Raw genomic sequence first — 18,026 nt, 5'->3', positions numbered from 1 at the left:
CTCAGTTTTCAATGTCGTTAAACACTTTTTGCAAAACACAACACACAATTTTCCATGCAACACACACAAATCTGACAGGAAGTATCTTGATTTCCTTTTATAAACACAACCAGTCAAAATGCCACACTAATTCATCAGTGCCTCACACTCACTCCTCACATGTGCAAACACCTGTTGCTTTACTTAACAACAACCAATCATAAGTTAGTAGTTGCCTATAAATAGGCCAAAGATCAAGTAAAAGGTTTTGGACAATGGATGCAAACACTGCAAACAGAGTAAGAGGAGTTGGAGGGAGAGCCAGAGGACGAGTTCGGCTAAGAGGAGTTGGAAGGGGAGCAGGGGGAGGAAGAGGACGAGTCAGAAATTGAGGAAGACAAGGAACAAGAAGAGTGGTCTCGAATGAGATTAGGGCTACAGTAGTCGATCATGTGATAAACCATGGTTTAGCAATGAGAGAGGCTGGACTGAGAGTCCAGCTTACAGTATTTTGACTAGATTTACTGTGGTGGGTATAATTCGAACCTTTAGAAATGAGAACCGGTATGTAACAATCTAATGTAATGTACACATGTTCTAATGTACACATAATAGGCTTTTTCTTCCATAACAAAAAATATTACTATACTATAATAAATATATTTTACTGTAGTACCCTTGCATTCATTTACTACAATGCATTGCATTGGTCACAGTTTGGTAAGGTATCAAGAGAGAATATAGCATGTGACGTGTGGATGAAGTATGTTGGCCGGACCCAGAGAGATGGAGCCTAGATACACCCAACCATCTCCACATGCAAGCACACACATTATGTTTGGTTTTACACTACATGCTACGAAACTATATATTTATGATGTATTTTTATTTCTTTTCAAACTGTGTACACTAATACTACTGTACATTTACAACCACAAAGAGCAAAAAAATCAAAAATAAAGTTTTGTTTCAATTTTGCTTTTGTTTTTACTTTATATATTCAACAGCTCTCTCCCAATTAAATTCAATCATGTACATGTGAGCTTTTAAAAGAAAAGCTTTAGGTTTTAAATAAAAAAAAAAAGAGGAAAACTTTGGAAAGTGTGTAAGCAGTTGAAAAAAACTGTAAAATAGAAAACTAATACAATAATATTTCACAAAATAAAATGTATTTCTGTATTTTAGATCAAAGAGCCTTGATGAGCAGAATAAACGTCTTTTAAAAAAATATAAAAAATCTTACTGATCCCAAACTTTTGACCGGCAGTGTTTGTATAAAAACACACACACACATATACAGTACAGACCAAAAGTTTGGAAACAATACTATTTTTTATGTTTTTGAAAGAAGTTTCTTTTGCTCATCAAGCCTGCATTTATTTGATCAAAAATACAGAAAAAAACAGTAATATTGTGAAATATTATTACAACTTTAAATAATTCTATTTGAATATACTGTTACGTGTTAGAACGTAATTGGGGTGTCAAAAGTGTTAACCTGGGAGTGGTGTGTATTTTTCTTGTCTCTCTCTCTTTCGCTCCCTGCTCATTAGAGCAACAGGTGCAGCTGCTAAGTGGGCGCAGCTGAAGCATGTCAACGTGTGGATGTAAGCAGTGAGGATTGTCTGCTTGTCGAGCTTAGATTATAGGTTCATCGCTTATGGATCGGCAGCAAAAACGTCATTAAAGAAGTTGGATGTGGTGCAAGCTCAAGCTTTAAGACTATGCTGTGGGGCTATGAAAACAACTCCTGTGGCTGCTCTTCAGGTTGAGATGGGGGAAATGCCGTTGCACATTAGACGTAAGCAGTTAATGATGCACTACTGGATAAATTTACAGGAGCATTCTGGGGATCGACATCCTACAACTAAGATACTTCTCCCATGTTGGGAGAGTGAAAGAGCAAAACGGGGATGCTTTGCATGGAGATGTGAAGAAACAGCTTGAGACATGACATTAAATCAAGGTGGATATATCCCGACAGTGCCATTATCAGTGACCCCCACCCTGGTTGTTTCCTCCAGGGTCAGTAGATTTATATTTCCTGGAAAAAATGCAGGGACAAAAAGGATTTGGAAATATAACAGTACTGGTGGAAGATAGAATACAAACACTATATCAAACATATGTTCAAATATACACAGATGGCTCCAAGGATCCTAATACAGGGAAAGCAGGTTTTGGTTTTAGTATTCCTACATTACATGTTGCTGGTAAGAGAAGGACTTCAGATCATCTATCAGTGTATACAGTTGAGATGTTGGCAATTGTAATAGCATTAGAGAAGGTAGAAGAATTACAAATTAAAAAAGTTATTGTATGTACTGATTCATGCTCTGCATTAATGTCACTGCAGTCATTTACATCTAACAGCAGACAAGATATAGTAAATGAGATCTATGAAATATTGTACAGAATTAAAAATATGAACATTCAGGTAACATTTATGTGGATTCCGGCACACAGAGGGATTAAAGGAAATGAAGATGTGGATACATTAGCAAAACAGGCGCTGATGCAGGAGGAGGTCTTGTACGTTCCACTCAGAAAGTCTGAAGCAAAAGGAATAATTAAACGAAACATCATTAAGGAGTGGCAGAACTGTTGGGATACAGGAAACACAGGGCGACATCTCTATATATTACAGAAAAATGTGGGTACAGGAAGGATAGCCAGAAGAAACAATAAAGAGGAGAACATTTTGACAAGGTTAAGAGTAGGACATACTAGGCTTAATAAAACTTTGCACTTAATAAGCACCCTTCAGGATTGTGTGAACACTGCCAAATAGAGGAGTCAGTCGAGCATGTAATTCTTCACTGTCAAAAATTCTATCGAGAGCGGGAAGTATTAAGGGAGGAACGTAGAAAGTTTGATCAGGAAGAATTAACTTTAAAAAATGTGTTTCATATTGAAGTAGGGAAGTTATTCTGTTATTTGAGAGAAACTGGATTGATAAATAGAATTTAGGGGCAAGAAATATTTTAGTATTTTTATTAGTACTATTATTAGATGTATTTATTTTTTACTCAAGGGAAGGAAAACTCTGGCCCACACTCCAACTTAGTAGGTGGCGGTAATGCACCATAATGCTGGTTGCCACCCGCCATTAAACGAAACAAAGAAGAAGATGCTTGTCGAGCTCACCCTCCTGCTTCCTTGGTGTAGATCGTGTGTGGACGACTGCTGCTTAAAAGAACGGTGTTGTGTTAACCCTGAGAGAGCTGTGCTGTGTCCCAGTTCATGTAAAACTCCTGGTGAGGAGTTAGAACTGGTAGTGGTATTAGGCCGGTAATTGTATTGGCAAACGAACCATTATTTGTTTAAAATAACCTGTGAGAGAGGTTTTTAGGCCTTTTTTTATTTCCTTTATAGTTTTCTCCTGTTTAATGGTCAGGAAGGGAGGTAAGGATTTGTATTTTATTTATTGTTTAATTCCAGGGAAGAGGACTTAAAACTTGGTTAGAAAACTCCCTTTTGTTTAGGCCATTTGAAGCCCTCTCAGCTTAAGTTATTCCTCAAGTCTCATCCCAATGTAAACAAATAAATACCACTTTTCTTGACTTCTGGGTTGTGTGCCGGTGTGTTTGTGGAAGCAGGAGATTGAACTCTGGGCGGCACCCCTTTACTTTGGTGTCGCTCTCGATGTGCGTGCATGTGGCACGTAACAATACTTAGTCTTTTTCTGATTGCTTAAGCACATTTTTTTGTAACTATTGGTTATTTTTGCAAAACTCTACACACAAATAAGAGAACCTTTCACCCATTTATCAAAACATTGTAGTTCTCTTGCACAAGCGAACACCGCTAGATTAACTCTTCACACCTTCGTAAAAATTGTTTTCGTATCAAACAGTAAACACAAGTCATCATCTACTAAGCAGACAATGTGCCAACTACACACTGATGGTATGAATACAAACCACATCTGGCTTTTGCTTTCTCTGTGTACAGATGTCAATTTGAGGACATACTTTTGTCATAGTGTCATGTAAACATACAAGGATCCAAACTTCAAGTATTGGTGTTTATTCACACTCATCAAAACCAAGACAAAGTCAGAACACAAAAATAGTAATTTCACACACACACACAAAAAAAAAAAAGACAATCAGCCTACATGTCGTCTTTCTGGGTCCGGCCACAAAATTTGTCCACATCGCATGTGATATCCTCCAGTCCAAGGCACCGGGGAAAATATCTCCTTGAATGCCGTATCCAGGCCTGACATGATGCCTGGACAATATCTCCACATGCCTCCTCCAATGCCTGTAAAAGGGCTACCTGTTGATGAGGATGACGGTCGTACACTTTCCAGCGCCAGGCAGAGAAGAACTCCTTGATTGGATTTAAGAATGGAGAGTATGGAGGGAGGTTGAGTGAGTGCCATGAAGGATGGGTGGTCTGTAAACCAGTTGCGGACCAAAGCATGGAAACTAACATTGTCCCATATGATGACGTATCGGGTATGCTCTGGTCTCTGAACAGTGAGCATGTCATGTAAGGTGTCCAGGAATACAATAATGTGTTCAGTGTTGTATGGGCCTATGGTTGCATGATGGTGAACAACACCATTTTGGCTTATAGCTGCACACATGGTTATGTTACCACCACGTTGCCCTGGGACATTGATGATGGCACGGTGTCCAGTAATGTTCCTGCCACGTATCCTGGTTTTACTGAGGTTAAAACTGGCCTCATCTACAAAAAGTAGCTCATGTCCCATGGCATCTGCTTCTAGTTCCATCACTCTCTGGACAAGACAAAACAAATGCAACACATCAGGCCCATGCACAGCACTACAGTATGCACTTCCAAATTCAGACTCAATGACACTATAGCTTACCTGCACATAGTCATATCGCAGTTGCTTTACACGTTCCTTGTTTCTCTCGAAAGGAACTCTGTAAATTTGCTTCTTTCTTATTCAGTGGAGCGCAAAACTTACACGACTTACAGTACACTGTGTATATTTGGAATGCGCTGCTGTATTTCGCGCAGTCTTATTGCATTATTGGCAATCACCATGTTCACTATATCGGTCTCTTGCTCTGGAGTGAACATTCTTCCTCTGCCCCCCAGCATCTGGACGTCTAGCAAGTAACAATTTCAGTATTTTTGCATGTATGGTACTGCTGTGTTTCTCATTAGAGTATGGCAGTGCTACAAAGTACTTACCGATTCTCATTTTGAAATGTCCTAATGATGCTTGCCACAGTGTAGCGGCTCAAATTAGGCTGAACCCATTGGCCAGCTTCCCTCAGGGTCATCCCATGGTTGATGACATGGTCCACTATTGTAGCTCTGATGTCATCAGTTTTTCTATTTCTCTTCTTACCCTTCCTCTTTCCCCTCCTTTTCCTCTTCTTGCTCCTCCTTGTCTTCTTCCTCTAACTTCCTCTAACCCTCTCGCTTCTTCACCTCGACTTCCTCTTCCTCCAACTTCTTCACCTCCACGTCCTCACGCTCGGCCTCCTCTGATTCTCACTCTTACTGCTCCTTCCATTGTACTCCACACAGACAGCTTACCTGTGGCTTATTTATAGTGCTTAGGCTGATTGCAAAGTGAACTAATTATTTAAAACAGTTTTCACATTTGAAAGTGTGCCAGAGAGTTAGCAAAATAGTGTTAATGATAGCCATGTGTATAATTTTGCTAGGAGTGTGTTGGAAATTTGGTAATTGAGTGTTATCAGTGAGTTGTGTTTTAAGTTCTGCAAAAAGAGTGTTGTGCAGTGAATTGTGCCTACAGTTTTGCAAAGTGTGTGTTACAAAATTGCAAACTGAGTGCAAAGCAATGTTTGTGCTTTTAGTTTTGTAAACTCAGTGAGTGGTTTTGCTATACATATTAATAATTTTAGAAATTGTGCTACAAGAATCACGATTAGCGCTTAAGCATTCAGAAAAAACTAATATATTTTCTTTACTATCACTTTTTATCAATTTAACACATCCTCGCTGAATAAAAGTATTGATTTTATTTAAAAAGAAGAAAGAAAAAAAATTACTAACCCCAAATTACTGACCAGTAGTGTATATTGTTATTGCAAAATATTAATATTTTAAAAACATAGCTTATTTTTTAAATATATATATATATATATATATATATATATATATATATATATAATTTTTTTTTTTTTTTTTTATTTTTTTTTACTTTTTATTCATCAAAGTATCCTAAAAAAGTATCACATGTTCTGAAAAAAATATTAAGCAGCAGAACTGTTTCCAACTTTGATAATGAATCATCATATTAGAATGATTTCTAAAGGATCATGTGATAATGATCCTAAAAATTCAGCTTTGCGTCACAGAAATAAATGATACTTTAAAGTATATTAAAATTTAAAAACAATTATTTTAAATTGTAATAATATATCACAATATTACATTTTGTCTGTATTTTTGATCAAATAAATGCAGGCTTGATGAGCAGAAGAAACTTCTTTCAAAAACATTAAAAATAGTAATGTTTCCAAACTTTTGGTCTGTACTGTATATATATATATATATATATATACATAAAACCAGAGGGAAATGATAGGTGAATAAAAATGGTGTAGAAGCCCCTTATACTTGTTGTAAGCCTAAATTTGACATTAACTGTAAACCTCTCAAATATTTCATATTTTATTGGTTGGATGAAATGTTGTTCCAGGACCAACACGGATGTTAATTCAGGAACATGTTTGACTTGGTGAAATCATGTTCTCTCACCCCCACACACTCACAGAGATGCACATACAGGAACTTACACAGCTTCGAGCTTGTCATCTTAAAACAGAGCAGCTCAGAGACCCGAGTGAAAATGCTGCTAAACTTGACATCAATTCTCTTCAGTTTAATCTTCATGTTCCCCCTTGGTAAGTTATTGTTAAGTTTTATAGCCTAAATGTCTTCTGCAATGCATTGTCTGATTACAGGCACATTTTCCTCTTAGTGAGTTATAAGTAAAGCCTGCATTAAAATTTGTGTGCATGGTTTTTGCCTTTAGATAGAATTTAAGTTTAATTTATCATTCTTCAACATTGTGGAACAGAAACATAAACTTATTTTCTGCATTTTAGATACAGATTGTTGTAAAACAATTTAGTTTTCTTGCAAGTAACTTATTCACATTTAATTTAATTTCATATTCCATATGAATAATTTAGTTATATGTTTCTCATGTCGGATTGATATGTAAAACAGTTTAAATATTTCACAGTATTTTTACTTTTTTCCACGAATGTGATAAATCTCATGTCAGCAATATTTACAGGTCAAGGGTACTGTGTGCTTGAAATGTAACACACAGGAACATTTTTGAACTGTATTACTGATACTTTGGGTCCACTTTTCTTTAGGTAAATTTGTCTCTTCATGTATCTACAAAGCAGCAGGCGATAAAGTTGTGCTTTCATTCGATGGTGCAAAATCACAAGAGGACAATGACCTGAGATGGACTCATAATAAACAGAAAGTTTATATAAGAAAAGGCTCACAAATTAAGGTCAACAAGCTCAACGTTAATGAAGATGGATCTCTGATACTGGAGAACATACAGAAAGATCAATCTGGAGAGTACAAGGGCATCATGTATGATGCAGATGGAAAGTTAATAACAGAAACCGTGCAAGAGCTCTGTGTTCTGGGTATGTACTGTAGACCCATACGGAAGGAAAATATATTTACCAATATATTTCTTAAAATATATTGGCATATATTGTAATATATTATTTTCCCTTTTTATTTTCTTATATATTATATATTTGAATACATTTAACAATATATTAATGATACATATATAATATATTGCAAAATATACAAATGATTGCCACTTTCAATATATTGCAATATATTGGAAAAAAAATGAACATATATAAGAATAAATGCCTAATATATTACATGATATTTTCCAATATACTGCAATATATTTTTGTTTCATAAGGGGAGCTTGTGTCCTGTTACTATTCAAACAAATATCATTTATCTCCTCTTTATTTGTTCTGTAAGACCAAGTGTGTTCCTGTAATAAGACTTGCTGTTGTTGTGTGCGTTTCAGAGCCAGTGGCTGAACCTATAGTTTTGGTTGAATGTGTGGAAAACGGAGTAAATCTGAATTGTACTGCAGTGAACGTCACCGAGGTGGTTGTGTCCTGGATGAAAAATGGCAAGAAGGCTAACATGACACATGCTGTTTTACACATCAGTTCGTCTGAGCTCAAACCTGGAGATACTTTCTCATGCACACTCAGAAACCAGATAAGCAAGAAGTCAGCAAAAAACGTTGAGCCAGAGTGCTCTGAAACAGGTCCAGTATATCAAAATCACTTGACACACATATTGCATGACAATACTGGTTTCGGTGAAACTCATTTTGAAAGGTCCAGGTTTAAAGGTCTACTTGCATCAAATGCCAATAGACACGTAGTGAACATCAACAGTGGAAATGAAAATACGAATGGTTTTTGTCTATTTCCCTCACAAAGTTCCTTATGACCATGTTTCACCACAAAACAGCCACCGAGAAAAAATCCATCATCAAGTTCCCTTTATTAAGCTTAAACCTTTTTCAAATTAAATCAGATACACATATTACAGATAATTCCATCATTATTGTTAAAATATTATTGTGACCACATACTGTATTACACAGTGTTTTCAATATTTTTGAATAATGATGCTAAACCATAAAACTGACTGTAGTCCCATCAGATATCCTGCATCACTGTGTTTAACATCTCTAAAATTACATATTAGTCTCATTCCTCACACAATAATATACCTTCAACTTAGACGAACAGATGGTCAGGTGTTTTAGGTGTTTATGTTGTGATAACGAGTGGCTCAATCTAAACTATCTTTTACGTTATATACTGAAATTAATTCATCATTCGTTTTTTTGCATAATTTGGCATTTCATTAAATTATTGAATGCCGGTCATGATATTGTTGATAATTCACTTTATTTGTATCCTTTCTTAGATAAGTCTGAGAAGAAATATCTCTTTGGCTTGGATTTATGGTGGACGCTGGTGATCCTGACAGGGGGAGGAGGTTTCCTCCTCATCCTCTTCATCATCTGCCTCGTCTGTGTCTCCTGCTGCTGCAGACCAAACAAGAGGAAAGCAAAACGTACAGTAAACTATTTCCAAATACATTTGTCAAATACTGATTTTTCATACACTCTTGGAAAACATCTACTTTTGTGTGTGACTGAGATAATCATGTGGATGTGTTTCTCAATGACACATTAAAATAGAGGAAGCACAACTGCAACTATAGTGCCTGAATATTGTCGAATTGTTCATTTACAACAACCAATTACATTCCACTGTTTCTCTCTTTTGTTCAGGGGAAGAACAGCATCAGCTTGTCTCTTTAATGCCATATCACTTAAATCAGCCCGATGACCAGCAAAAGCCAGTAACCTCTTTTGGCTAGTTATAAATAGGTTAAACTAACCCTAACTTCAACAGAAAACTTTCTGCATTTTAACAGTTTTTAAAAAGGGTTTTTTTCATTGGATTTTCATCTGGCGCTCCTTATGGACATGGAATTATTTGCCCTGCATTAACATTAACCCTGCTGGATTTTTCTATGCTTCACACTGACCTGTACATTTGATCTGCTGTCTGTTAGTAATAAATACTAGTGGTGACATACAGAGTGGCTTAAACTAAACATAAGCATTGCATGATTTCTTAGCTTTTGCCTCTCTTCACATCTCCTCCAGATAGCAGCATTGCACTGAGAAAGTAATAGCACTTCATCTTCCACTGAACTAGTCCTGGAAACCTAATTGTGGGTGATAAAATTAATTTGAGGCTATTAACCTTGTCAGAAAATGCAGTGAAAATACTTTTCTTTTTGTATAAAAAGATTGTGCAATGATATCTGTTATGTTATCTGTTGCTAAATAAATAAATGGACTGGCCTTGATTTGTGTTACCAATTTGTGTTAATATGTGAAATATGGCTATCTTTGGTCAATCCGATCCATCCTCTAGGGCTGGAGTCAGTCCCAACATCTCAGGACCGAGGCGAGAGGACACTCTAAACATGTGGTCACTCCTTACCATCCATCTGACTTCTTCAGTTAATCATCAGCATATGTTAATGTTTCTAAACTATTCATATCGAGATTTAGGAGTAACAAAGAAGATACATAATAAAATATGTCAATTAAAACACATAAAGCTTTACACATTAAAACAGACATACAGCGCCATTGTGTGAATATGTCAAGGATCTTTCTCGACTCGTCCTCTTCTCTCTCCCATTTAGCGTCCTGACTCTCTACAATGTCCTATCAAATTAAAAGGAAAAACGCAACAAATTAAATCTTAAAAACTATTTTAAGTTTTTAACTAATATGAAAAATGTGGCAATCTTTATAATAATCAAATTAATTGTTATTAAAAATTAATTGGTATAAATGTAATCTACCCAAAACTTTGAACAGTACTGAATTACTGACACTCACCCCCCACACACTCAGAGAAGCAACGAACAGGAAACTGTGCCACTGTGAGCTTGACATCTTAAAACAGAACAACTCACTCAGAAATCTGCCTGAAAATGATGCCAAACCTGATCATAACTCTCCTCATCAATTTAATCTTCATGTTCTTCACTGGTAGGTTGTTTTTCAATTATATTATAGGCCTATTATTATCTTTACATTTTCTTAAATGTCACTTGTCTGATCAGATTTTCTTGTCAAGTTAATTATCAGTAAACCACATAAGAAATATTTTTAATAGTTTTTGGTCCAATTCTACTTTGTCAGTCATCAAAGATGTGTAACAGAAACATTTTACTTTTTATGGATGTTTTTGTTTTTGGATGGTTTCGTGTGAATCATTTATTTACTCAGTCATATGTATCAATATGTAAGATTGATTGTCTTTTTTTCCCACGATTGTGTTAAATCAAATAATGGAAGCAGTATGAAGGTCAAGGTGACTGTGTGCTTGATATATACGAAACACACAGCAACATTTTCTCTCTGTTTCTGATTTTTTTTGCTTACAATTTTGATACCACTTTATTTTTAGGTAAATGTGTCTCTTCATGTATCTACAAAGCTGTGGGTGGCAAAGTTCTGATTTCATTTGATGATGCAAAATTGCAAAAGGACAATGAACTGAGATGGACTCATAATAAACATAGAGTTTATTTAAGAAAAGGCTCACAAGTTAAGCACAGCGAGCTCAATGTTAGTGAAGATGGATCTCTGATACTGGAGAACGTACAGAAAGATCAATCTGGAGAGTACAAGGGCATCATCTTTGATACAGATGGAAAGTTAATAACAGAAACCGTGCAACAGCTCTGTGTTCTGGGTATGTACTGTACAGCTTGTGTCCTGTTACTATTCAAAACATGCATTCTGGTCAAATCTCATTTCTCTCCTCTCCGTTTGCCCCAGAAAGTCATACAAGATCAAGTGTGTTTCTGCAATAAGACTTGTTGTTGTTGTTGTGTGCGTTTCAGAGCCAGTGCCTGAACCTACAGTCGTCTTTGAGTGTGTCGAAAAAGGAGTATATCTGAATTGTAGTGCAGTGAACATCGATGAGGTGGTTGTGTCCTGGATGAAAAATGGCATTGAGACTAATGCGACTGGTGCCTTTTTACATGTCCCTTCATCTGAGCTCAAACCTGGAGATACTTTCTCCTGCACAGTCAGTAACCAGATAAGCAAGAAGTCAGCAAAAGTAGTTAAGCCAAGTTGCTCTTTCACAGGTCCAGTATATCAGAATCACTTGATATACAGTATATATTCTTATGCATAACAACATTGGTGTCTATGCAAAACGTGGACTCTTAAAATATGTTTTATAACCCATTTAAAGATTTACACACAACAACTGCCAATGAAGACAAAACAAGAGAAATAAACAACCAGAGTGAAAATATAAATATAAAAGGTAATTGCTCATGTTTCCGACCATGGAGCTCCTTTTATTAACCTTTAGTGACATGTACAATAACAAAGATCTGCTGACTAATGTTTATTATCCATTTATATTAGATTGACCTTCACGCAAAAAGCAAAATCTTGTTTTTGAATCCCAGAATGTTGGAAACAATGTCAAGAATTTACTCATCTTTCATAAATGTATAAATGCTGGTCGTGATATTGTTGATAATTCACTCTATTTGTTTGTTTGTTTGTATGTTTCTTTTATTATCCTTCCTTAGGTGACTATGAGAATACATTTCTAGGCTTGGAACTGTGGTTGATGCTGGTGATCCTGATAGGAGGAGGAAGTTTCCTCATACTCTTCATCATCTGCCTCGTCTGTGTCTGCCGCTGGTACAGGCGAAACAAGAGGAAGGCAAAAGGTACACTTACAGTGAACTACATTCAGAAACATATCGTCTTTGTATTCTGACTTAAAACATTAATTAAAAATTAATCATAATAATAAAAAAAAGAGATCCTGTCTAAATATTCTGAAATGTTAAAATATTTAAAACCAGTGATTTCTCATTCTCCTGTATCTGTCTGTTGGGCAGAGGAAGAAGAGTACCGGCTTACAGCTCTAATGCCAGATCACACAAATCCGCCTGATGAGCAGTACATGCAAACCACATCTCAGAGGTCTTCTAAAAGCCAGCGTCCTCTTCCACCCTTACCCAGCCCCCAAAGTCCTTCTTGTGTGGGACCCCCATAAGAGAACAACCTGGCCTTCCAGAGACATTGAGACCAAGACCAAGACCAATGCTGGTGACCAATCCCTGGAATGGAACATTGTTTGTATATAGAATTTATTATAACCTACACTATTGGTCACAAAAGTTAGAGAAAAAATTATGTAATAGTTTAAAAATTAAAATAAAAAATAAAATAATATAATTTTGAGTCTCTGTTCAGCAACGCTAAAATAATAAATGTATCACAACAAAATATTAAGCAGCAAAACTGTATTCCACATTGATAATGATAAGAGCCATTGTAAATAACTGAATACTGACTGATGAAAATGGAGAGTAAATCATTATATCAGAGTGATTTCTGAAGGATCATGTGACACAATATTATTGTCTTTACTGTATTTTTGATGAGCATAAGATACTTGTTACAAAATCATTCAATAAAATCTATTATTGCATAATCTTGAATGGCAGTGTATGTATTATGTTTTACAATTTATAATAATTGTAAAGTCATCTTTAAGCCGGATCAAAAGAAAACCTTATATTAAAATTTTGGTTTGTTATTGTATGTTTGAGTTTGTATGAAGTTTTTTACCTCCTATATTATAATAATTAAAAAAAAATGTGTTCAATGTATGTTGAACTTAAACTTAAGTTCAACGATTCCTTTGTAAATACTAATGATTCCACTGAATCTAGGTCACTTCCGTCGAGTATATGCTGTTCTACGTGACTTTTTGTCTCTGCAAGACCACCTTTGTACATGCAAGCACAACTGACTTGAACTTGCACTTTTCCTGTTTTAACTGATGTTACTAAATTGTGGTTGCAAGATGTGCTCCAGATAAAAAACAACACAAAACAATGCTTATTTTTCTCACACACAGTTGCTCAGTCCATTAGTTACATGCCATCTTACTTACTACACACTTACTTTTCAAAAGCATCAAGAAACATACAGCTGAACAAATTTAAGTTTAAGTTAGCAAAGGTATTTAAAAGGACCATTATATATTCATGAAAAGATTTGGGTCTCACTTTATGAAAATTGTGAACTTAAGTCTTTTATTGTGACTCACACCATTCAAATAAGAAGGTAACATTTCCAATTAAACCACAGCATGAGTTGCCCTGAGGTTTCACACGTGGTGAAGGGAAACATTATTGTGACATTTGCTTTAGATGTGTGATTGTGATGGTATGTGTGTTAGCGTCTGCCTACCTTAGTGGGAATAACTGAATTTCTCATCTGAGCTCCACATGAGAAGCTCAGCAGTCACAAGATAACCTTGGTTATGCTCTTGTGAAGAGTAAATGGAACGTGCTGTTAACATATTTCCACACGCTTTCAAAATGAGTAAAACGATCTCATGAATATACAATTTGATGAGTGTTTTGTATGTTTCTTGTTTGAAGATTCAACTTTTTTTTTAATCTATATAAGTATTAATAATAGTAAGAATAGCTTAGATAGTTGAGCACACTTTATATTATGCAAGTGTTTCTGAGTTTAAAACATGCGCGTGTGTTGACCTGTGTTCATTTAGATTTCCTCGCTCATGGTGTCTAAAGTGAAACTCACAAATGTGCCCTCTCAATCTATAGCGCGCAATCTAGTTGTGTTCAAAAACAAAACATCAAATATATATTTTCATCTCAGGGCACAAACTATTAAAGAGCAAAATAATTAACTAATTTGAGATCGGAGCATGTTGGTTAAACAACTTTGCTGCAGTTTGTGGAACACACACACACACTCACACACACACAACACACACATATATATGTGTGTGTGTGTGTGTGTGTGTGTGTGTGTGTGCGTGTGTATGTATCTTGAAGACGTTTGACTTTGTTTCTTGTCAAAAGTATGTATAAAACTATAAGTTTCAAGTTAATTCCAATGAACTTGGACTTGGACTTCTAGTTTTGTATATACATTCAATAAGAGACTACGTCTAATTCTTCAAATGCTGTATAATTCATTCAGGAAATTCAAACAATTGATGTAGTTTTGATAGTTCTTTGGTGTGGCGTGACAGAAAGTGCCTCAGTTTAAACAGCAGCGCAGAGAGCGAGTGAACACAATCATCCCTTCCTTTTTAGTTATAATATTAAATAAACATGAATGAACATATATTTGTTTCATGTAACCACTCAGTCAGTGTTTCAACCATGAAAAGACAACAATGAAACAGATTTCTCAGTTCCAGTCCCTAAGCTACATTTTGTAAGGGGGCCCTTATCAGTTAATTAATCAAATGTAAAAATACCAGTCTTCACTCTTATTAAAGTTAGTTAAGCAATGAATGACTCTCTTGTATTCTTTCCTTTTTGAGTAACTTTACATGACAAAGACATTTAAATAATAAACATTTAGGTTTAGTATGCTGCTGTTACTTTAAGACTGAATGCACAGATTCATACTGATCCACATCCAATATGTTTGTTTATGTTCACTTATGACATAATTGATTTTTTTTTTTTTTTTTACATTTTAAGTGAAAACTCATGAATGTGATATTTCGACATATTTTTTGTGTGTATTTATCTATTTAAGCACTCACCTGAAACCAGTGTCCTCTACTTCTGTGTCTGTGTCTCTTTGCAGCTCAATATGTTCACAATTATATATATATATATATATATATATATATATATATATATATATATATATATATATATATATATATATATATAAGTATACGTATATGTTTGTATATTTATTTATGTATTTATTATTATTACAGACACGTTACATGATTTGACTGAGAGCAAGGGGGCCCCCTGGTGGTTTGGGGGGGCCATAATCAACTTACATACTTTACATATAGGGAGGTATTAAACAAAATGAGAGGTAGAATTACATTTACTTCAAGCAAGTCATTCAGTGTGTCCACACCTCGTTCACAATTCCTTTTTTTTTTTTTTTTGGGTGTTGATTATTATATCTAAAAACAAAAAGCAATTGATTATAACCTTTAATCATAGAAAAATGTGAAAGTAATCGGGCTCCATATTAGGTTTACACTATTAGCGGAGGTAGAATTTATTAAATTGTATGTGTATACTACATAATATTTTAATGTTAATTATATAATGATTTTAAATGTTTTAATAATCATAATATTTATATGAATAAAATGAGATGCATTAGAAATATCATAAAATTATATTTATTCCTGTGATGTCAAATCTGAATTTTCACTATTACTCCAGTCTTCAGTGTCACATGACCCTTCAGAAATTATTCTAATATGATGATCTGGTGCTTAACAAGTATTACTGTTACCATTATTAATTTATTCTTTTTATTATTATTAATTTATCATGTATTATTATTACTTATTATCAATGTGGAACACAGTTGCACTGTTTAATTATTTTCTGATAATTTTCAAATACAAAGAAAATAAAGCGTCTGCTAAATTTAAGTTAATTCCTGCTATAGAGTAGCTTAGCTTTACTGTAGTTTAACAACTAACTAGGCTACTTAAGTTATGAGTTTATAAACAACACAGATTCTCCTGCTTTACTTCCACTTGCAAGAAAAATAGAGATTATTAGCACTAGAGGGAGCTTTAGGTCAATCTACGTTTGATTCACAAACCTTTAGACTGCATTTGATATACAATAGTTTCTCTACTTATCTCTCTTTTTTCCTCAATAACATCAGTACATCAGTATATCACTTTCATTGTAAAATAACAAGCTTATCCATCCCCACATTTAGATTATATGAAGATGAGGCCGAAAAACATAACTCTCCTCTGATCTGTTCTGTTCTTCTCTACTCTGTCTATTCTGTTATGTACTGACAGGAATAGCATGACTAAGTGCAGATAGTATTAGTATTTAGGTTTGAAATGAGTAACACGTGGTCAATTTCCTAAGCTTAAGATCATTATGAGTTTGATTGACAGCCCACTGTCATTAGTCACTGTCACAGCAGTATTCATGTTTGCGTACAGTATGGTGATCTGGGTTGTGACGTACAGTAAATCCAGCACAGAGCCTGCTAACTGGTCTTTTGTTATAGGCATGTCTGTAGGGTGTGTCGTGTTTGTCCTGAAAGCATTAATACTGGGAGGAGCTGTTCTCAACGAAGGTCCGGAGGACTGTGAAAAAGGAGTGTGACTGTACTTTAACGAATTTTGGGTTTATGGTCATGCTGTGTATGCGTGTGTGCCACAGGAAGTCACTGCAGTGTCACTGAGGTCCTGAGCCAACAACCATATGGTCTGCATCAACAAGTAAAAATAGTAGCACATACATCGACTTGACTTACCAAAAGGTACACTGACCTTAAAGGGGGGGTGAAATGTTCGTTTTTTGTGACATTACCGTGAGGAAAAAAAAACATCATCCAAAACAAACCATGGCTAACAGTCAGATTCGGCGTATATTTATGATCCAGAATCAGATCCCGAGGCTGAAATTTAACGAGAGCAGCATCAGCAACGACGTCTCTATGTGGTATGTGTTGAAACTGTATATATTTGCTTAGCGGTTTTGGAAAATGACTAAGTTCCACTTTGTCGTCTTTTGTACATGTGGAAAGTGCAGTTTGATGACAACATCGCATGTTGTTTACTTGATGTGCTTATGCGCTGATAGCTAAGTTAACAACACAGAGATATTTGAAGCAGTTTTACTCACCGCATGCGGTTCCAACACACGATCGTGACCCTTTTTCATTGGGACTGCATTATCCTTAAGAAATAAACAATGTACAAATCCGGCGTCAAACTGGGCCTTGTTTGTAAAACAAGCATCTTCGAAATGCAGGGAACAAACAAAAACACTTGCACAACTCCGTTGATGCTCTGTAAAAATAAACTCCATCCACTGGTCCCTTAATGCTGTTTCTCTTTTGGTAATCTGTGCAGGGTTGTCTTGCCCTGGCAACCAAAAAAACACTTCTTTTGTGACATTTCGCTCTCGCTCTGATCAGTGAACGTCTGTTGAGCTCTCAGTGCTGTGCTATACGGGAGCGTGCGCTCTTCCGGCAAACGTGCCCTCAGGACCCATATAAGGAAATTCCGCTCCATCTAACGTCACACAGAGCCATACTCGAAAAAAACTTTCCGAAACTTGTGACAAACCGGAAGGAGTATTTTTGGAACAGAAATACTCCTTCAAACGTACAACTTAATTTTTGAAACTTTGTCCATGTTGAGCATGGGAATCCAACTCTTTAACAGTGTAAAAAACTCAGTATGCATGAAATAGCATTTCACCCCCCCCCCCCCTCCCTTTAAAGAACACATGCCCACCTCATCACCTGACCTCTATATAACCCAGAATCTGGGATGTTTTAATTCATATGTTTGTCTGTGTGTACAGTATACGCCAGGTATGTTCACAGATATACATAAGCATTTACAATGGGATCCAGC

At 35.6% G+C, this 18,026-nt stretch overlaps 2 protein-coding genes and 1 long non-coding RNA gene across 3 annotated transcripts; 2 read left to right on the top strand and 1 right to left on the bottom strand.

The window, feature by feature from the left end:
• The first annotated feature begins 6,579 nt into the window (after positions 1–6,579).
• On the top strand, positions 6,580–9,900 carry LOC127964558 (hepatocyte cell adhesion molecule-like). Its single transcript, XM_052564782.1, has 5 exons — positions 6,580–6,845; positions 7,329–7,616; positions 8,027–8,275; positions 8,950–9,099; positions 9,320–9,900. The coding sequence occupies exons 1-5, from the start codon at positions 6,668–6,670 to the stop codon at positions 9,406–9,408; spliced, it is 954 nt and encodes a 317-aa protein (XP_052420742.1). The 5' UTR covers positions 6,580–6,667; the 3' UTR covers positions 9,409–9,900.
• On the bottom strand, positions 8,912–10,332 carry LOC127964560 (uncharacterized). The gene is made up of 2 exons (XR_008155074.1): positions 10,189–10,332; positions 8,912–9,070 (listed from the first exon to the last, which is right to left on the bottom strand). It is a non-coding gene; the product is annotated as an uncharacterized LOC127964560 (long non-coding RNA).
• Positions 10,333–10,450: 118 nt separating this feature from the next.
• si:dkey-11f4.20 (uncharacterized) lies at positions 10,451–13,095 on the top strand. The gene is made up of 6 exons (XM_052564781.1): positions 10,451–10,603; positions 11,025–11,312; positions 11,464–11,712; positions 11,823–11,897; positions 12,172–12,315; positions 12,490–13,095. The coding sequence occupies exons 1-6, from the start codon at positions 10,546–10,548 to the stop codon at positions 12,645–12,647; spliced, it is 972 nt and encodes a 323-aa protein (XP_052420741.1). The 5' UTR covers positions 10,451–10,545; the 3' UTR covers positions 12,648–13,095.
• Positions 13,096–18,026: the final 4,931 nt, after the last annotated feature.

The sequence above is a fragment of the Carassius gibelio genome, chromosome B9 (assembly GCF_023724105.1).
Source record: "Carassius gibelio isolate Cgi1373 ecotype wild population from Czech Republic chromosome B9, carGib1.2-hapl.c, whole genome shotgun sequence".
Classification (NCBI taxonomy): Eukaryota; Metazoa; Chordata; class Actinopteri; order Cypriniformes; family Cyprinidae; genus Carassius; species Carassius gibelio.
The sequence above is the reverse complement of the archived record's forward strand: the minus strand, read 5'-3'. Positions and strand labels throughout refer to the sequence as shown.